The sequence below is a fragment of the Eleutherodactylus coqui genome, chromosome 3 (genome assembly GCF_035609145.1).
Source record: "Eleutherodactylus coqui strain aEleCoq1 chromosome 3, aEleCoq1.hap1, whole genome shotgun sequence".
NCBI lineage: Eukaryota > Metazoa > Chordata > Amphibia > Anura > Eleutherodactylidae > Eleutherodactylus > Eleutherodactylus coqui.
Window position 1 is genome coordinate 224,676,533 of NC_089839.1, and position 15,899 is coordinate 224,692,431.

At 43.7% G+C, this 15,899-nt stretch overlaps 1 protein-coding gene across 2 annotated transcripts in view; it reads right to left on the reverse strand.

Moving 5' to 3' along the window:
• Nucleotides 1-15,899, reverse strand: part of SRGAP3 (SLIT-ROBO Rho GTPase activating protein 3) — a 93,744-nt gene that overhangs the window by 18,754 nt on the left and 59,091 nt on the right. The window contains exons 7-12 of one of the 2 annotated variants that reach the window (XM_066596984.1): nucleotides 13,942-14,163; nucleotides 13,749-13,850; nucleotides 9,888-10,085; nucleotides 8,320-8,404; nucleotides 8,162-8,189; nucleotides 5,359-5,461 (exon numbers count right to left, since the gene is read on the reverse strand). In XM_066596984.1, the coding sequence (XP_066453081.1) occupies nucleotides 5,359-5,461; nucleotides 8,162-8,189; nucleotides 8,320-8,404; nucleotides 9,888-10,085; nucleotides 13,749-13,850; nucleotides 13,942-14,163 (738 nt within the window). The remainder of the gene's footprint in view (nucleotides 1-5,358; nucleotides 5,462-8,161; nucleotides 8,190-8,319; nucleotides 8,405-9,887; nucleotides 10,086-13,748; nucleotides 13,851-13,941; nucleotides 14,164-15,899) is intronic. The other variant, XM_066596985.1, reaches the window with a different exon arrangement.

Genomic DNA, 15,899 nt, shown 5'->3' on the forward strand with positions numbered 1-15,899 from the left:
ATTATGTACTGTAACTCGCAGTCCGCTCCTTCCACTATGTACTGTAACTCACAGTCTGCTCCTTCCACTATGTGCTGTAACTCGCAGTCTACTCCTTCCACTATGTACTGTAACTCGCAGTCTACTCCTTCCACTATGTACTGTAACTCGCAGTCTCCTCCTTCCACTATGTGCTGTAACTCGCAGTCTACTCCTTCCATTATGTACTGTAACTCGCAGTCCGCTCCTTCCACTATGTACTGTATCTCACAATCCACTCCTTCCACTATGTACTGTAACTCGCAGTCTACTCCTTCCACTATGTACTGTAACTCGCAGTCTCCTCCTTCCACTATGTGCTGTAACTCGCAGTCTCCTCCTTCCACTATGTGCGGTAACTCGCAGTCCACTCCTTCCACTATATACTGTATCTCACAGTCCAATCCTTTCACTAAGTGCTGTAACTCGCAGTCCACTCCTTCCTCTATGTACTGTAACTCGCAGCCTGCGATGTCCCATGTGATCAGCACACTCCTCTTCAGAAATACTCTGTAGTAAAGGGGAAACTGCTCCTTACATTATGTCTGTACCTCATCATTAGACCCCGATTCTTGCGCTATGTAATGCTCAATCTATGAGCTCCCATAAGATCAGCACACCCCTCTCCTGACATACTCTGTGCTGCTGGGACCCTGCAGCTTCCACTCTATGACCTCCCACTGCCCATACTCCGTCCCTGTCATGAGTGCACATGTATCAATGTTGCATCATCTGGTATCATTTTAGATTTACGACAAAAAATGTGCAATCCAGTACATAATCCGGAGGCAAAAGCAAAAAAAAGGAAAAACTGCCAAGGCTTGGCTTGACCAACGGAGACCTCAATCCGCTTGTCTAGTACGTAGTTATGTTATTTATAACAGCACAAGATGTCGGTCTGGCTGGCGATACGGCTTCCTCCTGCGAGGCTGCTGCAGACGTGGAAGACATGACAAACAGCATCAGAGAGAGGAGCATCCAGCAACCGGCAGAATGTAGGTCAGCAACGTCTGATGGTGCCGCCGCCTCCTAGAGATGAGAATAGCGGCTGCACAAAAAGGGCCGCAAGACGGAAATACAAATACAGCAGAAACTCTGATATTTCTTACTCTAAAAGAAAGTCCTGAAATTACTTTATGCTGAGCACCTTGTACTTCTCACAGCTGAGGGTTTGTTCCAATTGTATCCAGCCTACAAAATCCTCTGTGAGGTGAACACATTCAGCAACACAGATCTCTCTTCTGTCCTGATAGTCTGTTACAATGTATCAGTGCAGATAACATGTATCAGTGTGGAGTCCAGGATGTTACAATGTATCAGTGCAGGTAACATGTATCAGTGTGGAGTCCGGGATGTTACAATGTATCAGTGCAGGTAACATGTATCAGTGTGGAGTCCGGGATGTTACAATGTATCAGTGCAGGTAACATGTATCAGTGTGGAGTCCGGGATGTTACAATGTATCAGTGCAGGAAACATGTATCAGTGTGGAGTCCGGGATGTTACAATGTATCAGTGCAGGTAACATGTATCAGTGTGGAGTCTGGGATGTTACAATGTATCAGTGCAGGTAACATGTATCAGTGTGGAGTCCGGGATGTTACAATGTATCAGTGCAGGTAACATGTATCAGTGTGGAGTCTGGGATGTTACAATGTATCAGTGCAGGTAACATGTATCAGTGTGGAGTCCAGGATGTTACAATGTATCAGTGCAGGTAACATGTATCAGTGTGGAGTCCGGGATGTTACAATGTATCAGTGCAGGTAACATGTATCAGTGTGGAGCCCGGGATGTTACAATGTATCAGTGCAGGTAACATGTATCAGTGTGGAGTCCGGGATGTTACAGTGTATCAGTGCAGGTAACATGTATCAGTGTGGAGTCCGGGATGTTACAATGTATCAGTGCAGGTAACATGTATCAGTGTGGGGTCCGGGATGTTACAATGTATCAGTGCAGGTAACATGTATCAGTGTGGAGTCCGGGATGTTACAATGTATCAGTGCAGGTAACATGTATCAGTGTGGAGTCCGGGATGTTACAGTGTATCAGTGCAGGTAACATGTATCAGTGTGGAGTCCAGGATGTTACAATGTATCAGTGCAGGTAACATGTATCAGTGTGGAGTCCGGGATGTTACAATGTATCAGTGCAGGTAACATGTATCAGTGTGGAGTCCGGGATGTTACAATGTATCAGTGCAGGTAACATGTATCAGTGTGGAGTCCGGGATGTTACAATGTATCAGTGCAGGTAACATGTATCAGTGTGGAGTCCAGGATGTTACAATGTATCAGTGCAGGTAACATGTATCAGTGTGGAGTCCGGGATGTTACAATGTATCAGTGCAGGTAACATGTATCAGTCTGGATTCTAGGATGTTACAATGTACCAGTGCAGGTAACATGTATCAGTCTGCAGTCCGGGATGTTACAATGTATCAGTGCAGGTAACATGTATCAGTGTGGAGTCCAGGATGTTACAATGTATCAGTGCAGGTAACATGTATCAGTGTGGAGTCCGGGATGTTACAATGTATCAGTGCAGGTAACATGTATCAGTGTGGAGTCCGGGATGTTACAATGTATCAGTGCAGGTAACATGTATCAGTGTGGAGTCCAGGATGTTACAATGTATCAGTGCAGGTAACATGTATCAGTGTGGAGTCCAGGATGTTACAATGTATCAGTGTGGAGTCCAGGATGTTACAATGTATCAGTGCAGGTAACATGTATCAGTGTGGAGTCCAGGATGTTACAATGTATCAGTGCAGGTAACATGTATCAGTGTGGAGTCCGGGATGTTACAATGTATCAGTGCAGGTAACATGTATCAGTGTGGAGTCCGGGATGTTACAATGTATCAGTGCAGGTAACACGTATCAGTGTGGAGTCCGGGATGTTACAATGTATCAGTGCAGGTAACACGTATCAGTGTGGAGTCTGGGATGTTACAATGTATCAGTGCAGGTAACATGTATCAGTGTGGAGTCCGGGATGTTACAATATATCAGTGCAGGTAACATGTATCAGTGTGGAGTCCGGGATGTTACAATGTATCAGTGTGGAGTCCGGGATGTTACAATGTATCAGTGCAGGTAACATGTATCAGTGTGGAGTCCGGGATGTTACAATGTATCAGTGCAGGTAACATGTATCAGTGTGGAGTCCAGGATGTTACAATGTATCAGTGCAGCTAACATGTATCAGTGTGGAGTCCAGGATGTTACAATGTATCAGTGCAGGTAACATGTATCAGTGTGGAGTCCGGGATGTTACAATGTATCAGTGCAGGTAACATGTATCAGTGTGGAGTCCGGGATGTTACAATGTATCAGTGCAGGTAACATGTATCAGTGTGGAGTCCGGGATGTTACAATGTATCAGTGCAGGTAACATGTATCAGTGCGGAGTCCGGGATGTTACAATGTATCAGTGCAGGTAACATGTATCAGTGTGGAGTCTGGGATGTTACAATGTATCAGTACAGGTAACATGTATCAGTGTGGAGTCCGGGATGTTACAATGTATCAGTGTAGGTAACATGTATCAGTGTGGAGTCCGGGATGTTACAATGTATCAGTGCAGGTAACATGTATCAGTCTGGAGTCCGGGATGTTACAATGTATCAGTGCAGGTAACATGCATCGATATGGGGTCCAGGATGTTACAATGTATCAATGCAGGTAACATGCACGAGTCTGGGATGTTACAATGTATCAATGCAGGTAACATGTATCAGTCTGGAGTCCAGGATGTTTATCTGGAAAACTTTTCTAATTGTAACAACATATTTATATAATACAGACTGATGGGCCCCTTTATTAGCACCTCCGTCCTTCTCACAATTGGCGCTTCCCTGTATGGGAGTTACCCCCGTGACCCTGGAGTGCAGCATAAAAATCACAGGACAAGTTTTCCGTGGATCACTTTGTGTGAATCCGTATTTGATGGGAAAATCCAGCGATCTGAGTGACGTCCTAAGAAGTCGGGGCCAGGATTTCACTGCCGGCTGTGTAAGATTTTTTTAATGTAACAGTGTGCAGAGTATACCGAGATCAAAGACAACAGCATCAAAAACAAAAAAAGGATGCTGTGGATGGAAACAACTTGTCACTGAAAGGAGTCAGAGGAGGATGTCAGGAACCGCTCTAACAGATGCTGCTTAGCCAGTGGATACAAAACTGGTGCTCCATTAATGTTTCAGAATGCAAAACTTGCCGTTTCTTAGCGCAGATGGGCTATAACAGCAGACGACCCGTACCAGCACCATTGTGTGCTACAGAAACAGAAAGGCGAGACTCCAGTGGGCAAAAGAGCACAAAAACTTGTATCACTGAGCAGCGGAAAAACATTTCCAGGTCAGATGGACCCAGATTTCTGTTGCACCGTGCTGATGGAAGGTCAGGATTTGGCGCAAGCAGCATGAATTGATGACCCCTTCCTGTCAGCTGATTAGAACATGTCAGCACCTCCATCTAATTTGTGACAACTACAAGAAGCTTCCTGTCCGCAGGGGCCGATATTCCTGCAGAACGATTTCATTACCTAGTGGAATCTACGCAATGACGAATTGCTGCAGATCTGAAGGCCAAATGAGTCCAACATGCTACTAGATGAGGTCTAATAAAGGGACCGTTCACTGTAATATTCAGTTATCCTGCAGGACACGCTGTACTGCAGTCATAATATAATGGAAACTATTTTCAAAGCTCTGGTGCTAAAGACATCATTCATTGTGAAGCGTTTATATATTTATCTTCAGGCCTCTGTTCCCTTCGCCTGTAGGGTTTCTGTGTGGAGCGCTGCTCCTCTACGTACAGATAAGATCAGAGGGCCGAACTTCAAGGAAATGAGAAACTGCAGCGAGAAGCCTCACCACAGCGCCCTTTGTTCTGCACTGGACTCACTTGCCCAACGCAATGCAAGCCACAGGACCTCCATTATTTCTCTGCAACTAGTTTTCCTAGAGATCTGAAGGACATTTTTCCATCCTCCCGGCACACAACACCATGTAACTGTCAATATTTTCAGTTCTGTTGTATAGGCAAGCAGAGTGACATCCACAGTGGAGCCTTATGGCTGCGGCACACAGGGTATTGCAGAATATTCTATCCGTTTTCCACTGACTTGCAGATTCTGGGAAATGTCCGGACAGGTGACATAATGCCAAGTTCTAAGGACTCCACATGTACGACTGTCATCATTATAAATACCCCATGTCCTCAAAAGAAGAAACCTACAGGAGAGCGGTAGATAGGAAGCGCTAAGTGAGGAGGAAGCCGTGCTGAGAGCCACAGGCAGAGCAGCAGACTCACACAACGTCGTCCACCAGTACCTGGATGAACTGCTCCATGTTCCCATTAAAGAGCATGTGGTTATAGAGGGAGCGAGGTCGGGGCTTTCTCATTTTCTGAGGTTTAGGGGGAAGACTCGGGGGCCTGAGGGAGACGGAATAATCTGTCAATAATACAGTGAAAAATTCTGTAAAAGGCGCAAAAAGGAAGTGAGGCCTTTAACAAAATTGAGGGTGAAGCCACAAGAAAATGTGAGACAGGGCTACAACAATATGAAAAACGAAGCTACGACAAAGTGAAAGGCAGGTCTACAACAATATGGAAGGTGAGGCTACGATAAAGCAAAAGGCAAGGCTACAACAACATGGGAGACAGGGCTATAACAGCACAGAAGGCAAGCCTACAACAACATGGGAGACAGGGCTATAGCAGCATGAAAGGCAAGCCTACAACAACAGGGGAGACAGGGCTATAGCAGCATGAAAGGCAAGCCTGCAACAACATGGGGGACAGGGCTATAGCAGCATGAAAGGCAAGCCTGCAACAACATGGGGGACAGGGCTATAGCAGCACAGAAGGCAAGCCTACAACAACATGGGAGACAGGGCTATAGCAGCACGAAAGGCAAGCCTACAACAACAGGGGAGACAGGGCTATAGCAGCACGAAAGGCAAGCCTGCAACAACATGGGGGACAGGGCTATAGCAGCACAGAAGGCAAGGCTACAACAACATGGGAGACAGGGCTATAACGTTGCGGAAGGCAAGGCTAGAACAACATGGAAGACAGGGCTATAGCAGCACAAAAGGCAAGCTCACAACAACATGGGAGACAGGGCTATAACAGCATGGAAGTCAAGCCTACAACAATATGGAAGACAGGGCTATAACAGCATGAAAGTCAAGCCTACAACAATATGGAAGACAGGGCTATAACATCGCGGAAGGCAAGCCTACAACAACATGGGAGACAGGGCTATAGCAGCACGGAAGGCAAGACTACAACAACATGGGAGACAGGGCTATAACAGCACGGAAGGCAAGACTACAACAACATGGGAGACAGGGCTATAACAGCACAGAAGGCAAGGCTACAACAACATGGGAGACAGGGCTATAGCAGCACGGGAGACAGGGCTATAACAGCGAGAAAGGCAAGCCTACAACAACATGGGAGACAGGGCTATAGCAGCACGGAAGGCAAGCCTACAACAACATGGGAGACAGGGCTATAGCAGCACGGAAGGCAAGCCTACAACAAAATGGGGACAGGGCTATAGCAGCACAGAAGGCAAGCCTACAACAAAATGGGGACAGGGCTATAGCAGCACAGAAGGCAAGGCTACAACAACATGGGAGACAGGGCTATAACAGCGCGGAAGGCAAGACTACAACAAAATGGGGACAGGGCTATAGCAGCACAGAAGGCAAGGCTACAACAACATGGGAGACAGGGCTATAGCAGCACAGAAGGCAAGCCTACAACAACATGGCAGGCAGGGCTATAGCAGCACAGAAGGCAAGCCTACAACAACATGGGAGACAGGGCTATAACAGCGCGGAAGGCAAGCCTACAACAACATGGGAGACAGGGCTATAACAGCACGGAAGGCAAGCCTACAACAATAAAAGAAGTGAAAACTCCAAAATGGAAGGTGAGACTACAATAAGGCAGAGGTCAGAGCTATATATTAAGTGCTGCGGAATAAGTTGGCGCTATACAAATAAAGATTATTACTATAAAGAAAATGAAGAGAAGCCTTCAACAAAACGGAAGGTGAAGCTACAACAAAATTGGAGACAAGGCTGCAACAACATGAAAGTGAAAGCTGCGAGAAAGTAAGAGGCAGATCTACAACAACATGGGAGGCAGGGCTACAACAAAAAGAAAGTGAAAACTCCAAAATAGATAGTGAAACTACAATAACCATATCTGTTAAACGCTGTGGGAGTCTCGCAGTTTGTATGAGCCAGCATAGACCGCGTATAGCAGCGAGCGGACTGCACATGATCGCGTATCTCACGCACACGGTCATTTCCTGCTCTGTTTCATAGCAGGGTCGTGTATAAATCGTGTATAAATCGGCGCACATACGCAATGTATTGCATATGGACAGAATTTACATACTCTCCCATACAAAAATATAATACTCACGCAGCGTTATACACGAAGAAATAGAGTGTGCTGTGATCTATTTCTCGAGCATATTGACATCCAGTGTCTGCACACTTATGTGAACAGAACAATGAAAGTCTATTTACTTTCATTAACTTCATTCACCGCGGGTCACAAAGCCGTAATACATGCCGAAATCATAGTTGTGTGAATGAGCCCTAAAGCAAAAGGCAGGTCTACAACAACATGGAAGGTGAGGCCACAGTAAGATGGAAGGCAAGACTACAGCACAAAGGAAGAGAAAACAAAATGGAAAGTCGGGCTACAATAAAGCGAAAGGCAGAGCAACAACAACATGGATGATGAGCGACATGGAAGGCAGGAAGACAACATAAAGGAACAGAAGCCTTTACTAGAATGGAAGGTGATGCTACAATGAGTGAAAGACAGGGCTACAACAAGATGAAAGGAGACTGAAGAAGGTGAGTCTCAGGACAATATCATTGAAGAAGATTTCAAAGGATATTTGGGCACGACTGATCGCTACCGCTACCCTAAATACAGCGCCGCATGTCGGTTATTTTATTTTATTATTTTTCATTCAAAATTTCAAAGTATCGGTTCAGTGAGAAGCGAGACTATATGATATCAGGAAAGCCTGGATTGTCAACGGACCCTGTTCATTTATAGCGGCTTCCATGAAGGTTCTGCTATACACTAAGTGCTCACCTGGTGGTGCCGTAGTGCGCTCGCTCGCCTGAAGACAAACACAAACAGATTATTAATGTGCTGCAGTCACATCAGGGAGGAGACATTATATATCTGTGGGACCACAGCACAGTATACAGGTGGTCTGCTCAGCATGTACTGAACCCGACCGTCCCTACCTTCTCCCAGTGCTTGCTTCAAGAGATCGTGCTTAGCTTGTAGCTTGGTGATCAGGTTACTGCCGTTCAGATACTCCTTAAACTTCTGCAAAAGAGAGGAGTACAGATGTGTAATATGTATATATACATATAGATACAGTGTATTATAGTAGTTATATTCTTGTACATAGGGGGCAGCATTATAGTAGTTATATTCTTGTACATAGGGAGCAGTATTATAGTAGTTATATTCTTGTACATAGGGGGCAGTATTATAGTAGTTATATTCTTGTACATAGGGAGCAGTATTATAGTAGTTATATTCTTGTACATAGGGGGTAGTATTATAGTAGTTATATTCTTGTACATAGGAGGCAGTATTATAGTAGTTATATTCTTGTACATAGGAGGCAGTATTATAGTAGTTATATTCTTGTACATAGGAGGCAGTATTATAGTAGTTATATTCTTGTACATAGGGGGCAGTATTATAGTAGTTATATTCTTGTACATAGGGGGCAGTATTATAGTAGTTATATTCTTGTACATAGGAGGCAGTATTATAGTAGTTATATTCTTGTACATAGGAGGCAGTATTATAGTAGTTATATTCTTGTACATAGGAGGCAGTATTATAGTAGTTATATTCTTGTACATAGGGGACAGTATTATAGTAGTTATATTCTTGTACATAGGGGGCAGTATTATAGTAGTTATATTCTTGTACATAGGAGCAGTATTATAGTAGTTATATTCTTGTACATGGAGGCAGTATTATAGCAGGTATATTCTTGTACATAGGAGCAGTATTATAGTAGTTATATTCTTGTACATAGGAGCAGTATTATAGTAGTTATATTCTTGTACATAGGAGCAGTATTATAGTAGTTATATTCTTGTACATAGGAGCAGTATTATAGTAGTTATATTCTTGTACATAGGAGGCAGTATTATAGTAGTTATATTCTTGTACATAGGAGGCAGTATTATAGTAGTTATATTCTTGTACATAGGAGGCAGTATTATAGTAGTTATATTCTTGTACATAGGGACAGTATTATAGTAGTTATATTCTTGTACATAGGGGGCAGTATTATAGTAGTTATATTCTTGTACATAGGGGGCAGTATTATAGTAGTTATATTCTTGTACATAGGAGCAGTATTATAGTAGTTATATTCTTGTACATAGGGGGTAGTATTTTAGTGGTTATATTCTTGTACATAAAGCACCTTATTATAGTAGTTATATTAATAAGAACTGTGTATGCCATTGCCCTTTACATTTCATGTCATCTTTCCTGAATTGGCATACTGTGGTTGAATCACCTCTGGGAATATATTACATTACACTAGTCTATTATGCTGCAGGATATTACTGCTGAGATAAATGACATTGTGCAGGCACGGGGTCTGGGAAGTGTAACTAGAATGTTGCTCAGAATTAGGTCTACATAAATTGCATTCCCTCTACCTCCGTAGGCCTTTATTAAATAATTTTTCTGGGAAGTATAATTTGCTATTACATCATGCCATACAATGAAGATAACATCATTCTGTCCATGTCCGGGTGATATGAGGGTTTCTTACTGAGAAGTAGAAGCTCTCTGTCTCCTGCTGGTTGGCTCTTCTCTTGGAGATGTTCACTTTGCTCATATAGGTCTCGGAGGCAACGGATTTAATAGACTCTGTGGAGCGGCTATGCTGGAAGGCATCAGATACATCAAAGTCCTCAACTGTCAACATGTCCTGCAAGGTTTGCATGGTGGCGTCCAGGGTCTTCCTCACCTGCCCGACAGATACAGTTAGCATCGGTGGTTTCAAATAGGTCACGTACAGTGAATGTTCTACCTAATGCATCTTGTGAATAATTAAGGAGACTATTAGACAATGATAGTTCATGACTATGGAGGATAAGGAGGAGGCGGAGCTTTCGGAAAACATAGTGATCAACTTAACCCCTTATTGATGAGCCTATTTTTTTGCCTTAAGGACAAAGCAATTTTCATCACCGCGTTGCAAGAGCCATAACTCAGTGATGTAGTCATATGAGGACTTGTTTTTTGTGGGACAAGTTGAATATTTTAATGGCACCACTCTAGGGTACATATAATGTGCTGTGTAAATTTTTACTTTTTTTTTTTTGAAAGGGGGGTGAAGGAAAAATCCCTCAGAAATTCTGACGTTGTTCTGGGGTTTTGCTTTTATGAAGTTCAGTCTTTGGTAAAAATATCACGATACCTTTATCTTCTGGATCAGCACAATTACTGCGATATCAAGTTTATAGAAATCACTTCATTTTTAACTACTTTAGCACAAAAAACCCCCCACATTTTTAATGAAAAACACTTGAATCTCCATCGCTGCATTTTAAGACCCATAACAGTTTTAGTTATCCGGCATTAGAACTCTTTGAGGGCTTTATTGTTTCGTGGGAAGAGTTGTAGTTTTTATTGGTGCCATTTTGAGGCCCGTGAATTCTGAATTGCTTTTTATTACGTTTTTTGGAAAATGACAAAAGAAAAATAGAAATTCTGGTGTTACTTTTTAAAATTATTTTTACAATGTTCACCATGCAGGATCCATATCAAACTAATTTCATTGTTTGGGTCGTTACGAACGCAGTAATACCCTTTATGTGCTGCTTTTAAGAAAAAAAAAAGCAATTTTATCCATTTAGAAAAGGGGAAATGTGTATTTTTTTTCAATTGGATTTTTTTTTTTTCTTTAAATTACACTTTGTTCTTCAAACTGAATATTGTCACTAATCCAGTTAAACTAGAAATAAAATTAGTTAATATGTCTATAAAATTTTTTTAAATACTATTGTTAAATGGAGTATACACATATTGTATAGAATGTGATGGCTTATAGACTGTGATGTGCGGTATTTCTTTCCTCTTTATAAGTGGGAGAGGCTGGGGGAGGTAGGTTGGGCTCAGGGCTGGTTAAGTTGTATTTTAGATTACATTATTTGGTGTATTTATTAACATTTCAATAGAAATATTTGATTTTTCTTGAAAAAAAATTAAATTTTATTGAACCTTTGCAACTATTTATTAGTCACTGAAAGGGACTTTTAAGATGTTGTCGTTCAATGACTAGGATAGTACACTGCATTACTTCTATATTGCATTCTACTATGCCTATGACAGCAGTCTAGTAGACTCTGCCATAGACTGGGCCTAATAGGCTGAATTATATGGCAGACATGGAGGCCTCTGTCAAGCTTCTGGCTGCCGTACGAACCCATTGGTACCTTGCAATTACACTGTGGGGTGCTGTAAAACGACAGGAAGAGCACCCTCTCTCTGTCATCTGCTTACATACTGCAGCCACTATTGGTTGGTGCATGTAAGGTGTAGGATGAGAGGTTTCTCCTCTCCTGGCAGTTAGAGCAGGAACCTGGCTGTCAGTCAAGCCATCGTCTTAAAAAGATGCATGTGCAGGTTTAAAGCCCAGGAAACCTGTGTGTTCACTACATACTTGCACTTCAAAACAATGGCCCTTCTGCGTATTTGATTTGCCTATGTAAACACGAAGCGTAGTTATATGCGCAAAAACACCGCAGAAGAGCTGAAATACACAGGGAACAGGTGATTTTCGGTGCATGAATACACTGCGCATTCACGGAACAAAAAACACGCCAATGTGAAGGATCCCTATGGGGTTAGAAAAAAAATAATATATCTTCTAGATTGGGGTTTCTGCTTGCAACATCATGGACTTTCTGTAGTCCTGGTTGAGTAAAACTACGGTATGGGAATTGGTGATGTATCGGCGCATCACTTGGAACATTTGGTGTTTAGGACTCCAGCAACACCTAAAAGCAGCCATATTTGTTATCACCCAGCTTTCCTACAGAAAGAAATAAGCAAGAAATGGCTGCACAGAATTATTATTAACTTGACAGACGAGGACGACTCAAGGACATGAAGTAATTTCAAATGCAAAACAAAGCGTGCAATTGTGAGAGAGGAGAGAATGGGATTGATAGTGGACGCCCCGGGGCACAACAGTGTTTAATCACTTCATCTTCCAGCTCTATTAACAGGGAAACTGGAGAAGGAGGGATGTTCTGCTCCAATGTGAGAACATGAAAGCGGACCCACTGTGTAGCAGGAAAGAGGAATCCCCATTGACTATGATGGGGTCCGCACACTTTCCACAAATATGCCTGGCTTTTCGATGGAAGAAAAAGCGCTGCATGCATGCATGGTGATCCGACTCTGCTCGGAGGAGTGAAAAATGAAATAAAACATTAAAAAACGGATCTGTTTTTTACCCCAATTAATTAAAAAAAATGTTAAGGCTTCAGTTTGCTTCTCTTCTCTAAAGTTTTATTTTTTTTGGACAGGAAAGGCTCTATTCACACCTGCGCTACGGATTCAGTTTTCCTGCTCCGTTATGTTTCAGGGCATTAGACCCCTTCGTCAGATAGCGGAATAAGGACCTCGAGGCTCTGTGCCACGATGCACCGTCGTGGCTGCCAATTGATGCTACAGCAGTTGGTTGCCTCTCCTTCATTTTAGCAGAGGCCATGCCCTTCTCAGCTGGCAGTCTCTAGCCTCTGACCATAGGACACACGCATGTACCCACCTCCATACTTATAGGGACAGTGCACATCTTGCTAATCTTTCCCCAGCCTATAGCCAAACATTTCTGACTATACTAGGCTTTCTTCTCCTAAGATTTGGTTCCACCTGTTGTGTAAGCCTGATCAGTAGTTTGTGTGTTCCCCTGGTTTTCTGTCTCCTGCCTGTTCCTGGCTTCTCCATCGCTGACCTCGGCTATGTTTATTGGACTCTCTACCAGCTGCCGGCCCGCATTTTGATGCACCTGTTCTGCCAGCCTTGAGCTCGGCTAAGTCTCCTGGTTATGTCTCTGCTCACAGGTATCATGTCTTGGTCTCATGTAGCTCCAGCTGCCATATAACTGAGATTACGTATGTGCAGCAAAGACCAGATCCCAATTTGTGGGGTGAAAGGGTCAATACAGCGGTACCCCAGGTGCTGCCTCCAAATTGAGCTCAAAGCCAAATCTGTGTGTGGCAAAGGAGATCCAACTCTGCTCGCTGACACCCTGGCCACCAATGTGGATTTCTGCCAGCTGTATGATAAAGGAGTCTAATATCTCGAAACGCGTTACTGTACTGGTCACAAAAAAGATCTTTTTTACCATCAACTGGTGTCTCAGCATACATGGTTTTCAATTTATAAATCCGGGTCCTAGTTTGTTTTTACTTCCCTGCTAGGTCGATGTTGATCCAACAACTGGTTGGTGTAGGCTGGCAGCACGCTCTCAAACAAGATCTCGCCACCTGAGCAGAATATGCACTCCAGTGCCCCCCTGCAGTCATACTACCAAATGGGTCCCACTGAGGCGCTCTGCCCTTATCCTGGTACATTACACAACTGCACTATGCAGAACATGGGGGGGGGGGGGGCTTACCTCCTCATTCTCGATCTTCAGCGTCATCAGACGGGATTGTAACTGATGGTAACGGACCAGGAGCTCCATCTGCACTGGCTGCTGAGCACTCACCTGGCACACCTGCAAAATGGCATCATGAATGATTAAAAAAGTTAGTGAACCCTCATGCCTGGTTGTGATCACAACCCTGCAGCAAAGCAGGACTACGCACCTCATCATCCATATGAGGCTGGAAGTCAAACTTGAGGGGGGGACAGAAGACCTGATTGCATAAATCCATGACTTTATGCTTGTCACTGCGAGCGTCCAGATTGTCCACCGCGTTCTCAATGATGTCCAGACCTTCATGGCGGGATGTTTCCAGGTTGTACTCAGCAGAGAGGTATGTGCGAAAGGTGCGGGCAAGACTGGCATGAAAGCCCAGGTCACAGCACTGGAAGAATGAGAGAAAACACAGACATTGATGGGGCAGCAAATGCTACGCTGCAATGTACAGCTGCACGCTATGGGGGGCTTAATTTGCGACACAGTTCAAGCATTGAAAATTTGCAAATGACAGTGCACGTCACATTTACAACTTTTTTACACTTCTCTCAAAAATAGCTAACTAAATAAGTGAGCGGGGCTGAACACAGATTCAGGCTGTATTCACACGGACAAGCATGATATTGGTCTTAAAAAAAAGTCGGACCGATATCGCACAGGTAAACGTGATTTTCAATGCAAGTTTGATGCATTTTGCGAGAAAAACGCATTGCATCGTGGTATATGCAATTTTCACATCACATGAAAATCGCATTTGGATGCGATAATTTTTTTTGTGGTTCCATAGTAGAAAAATTGGGCAAAAATGCCTTAATTGGTCATGTATATACACCCATTGTAAATAATTGGGTCTATTTCTATGCGAGCTTTGTGCCTCTCAGAACGCAGAAAACTCGTGTGAGACTATCAAGGCCTTTAAATACTGACATAGGGCTTATTCACATGAACGTATATCGGCCGGGTTTTCACGCCTGGCCGATATATGCTGCCCCTCTCTGCAAGGGAGGCGGGACGGGGCGGGAGCTAGTGCACTGAGTTCCTGCTCCCTCTCCGTCCATTACCACTGTTTGTAATGGGAGGTGGCAGAGCCAAGCTCTCAGTACACTAGCTCCCGTCCCGCCTCCTCCCCTTGCAGAGAGGGGCAGCGTATATTGGCTGGGTGTGAAAACCCGGCCAATATACGTCTATGTGAATAAGCCGATATACGTCCATGTGAATGAGCCCTTAAGCAGTATTTACTCACAAAGTTCCTTCCAATTGTGATAGGACTGTCACTTGCATGAGGAAATAACTAGAGATGAGCGAGTAGTGCCTTAGCCGAGTATCTCCCCGCTCGTCTCTAAAGACTCTGGGGCCGGCGCGGGTGACAGGTGAGTTGCGGCGGGGAGAGAGGGAGAGAGAGATCTCCCCTCCGTTCCTCCCCGCTCTCCCCCGCCAGCCCCCGAATCTTTAGAGATGAGCGGGGAGATACTCGGCTAAGACACTACTCGCTTATCTCTAGAAATAACCCATTATTTTCTGTTGTTCTACACATGGACACTGGGACTGAAAGTTCAAAGCAGAAAAATCGCAGCATGTCCTATTTTTGGGTGATATCGCCCATTCATTCCTATGGGTGCATGAAAAAAAAAAAAAACACATTGCACTCGCATGCCAAGTGCTTTACTTTTTCTATTGAAATACAGAAGCAATATACGATTTTTTTTTCGTGAAAACCACGCACACGATACAATGCTTTTTTTTGCACAACACATCGTACTTGTATCACAAATTTTAGATTTAGGAGTGCGATAACTGTCCGAGTTTCTCGGACAGATATCGCACTCACGCATGAGAATACAGCCTCACTATTATTTATATCACAAGTTGGCGTAATTTATAGAGCAAATCTACACATGCTATTTATAATGCCAAGAAAGTCAAAAATGCGCCAAATTTATGAAGAGGTATGCGCTCCAGTCCTACAAGGTCCTGCTGTTCATTGTACACGTAACCGTTCAACCAATCACACTGGCTGCAGCGGTGATACTACCATGAATGAAATGTGACCTGTGAAGTGAGTGACTGGCTGAGCGGCCAGGGGGCTTCTGCGCTGGACCAAGGTGGGTGGGATAGAATGTGAGA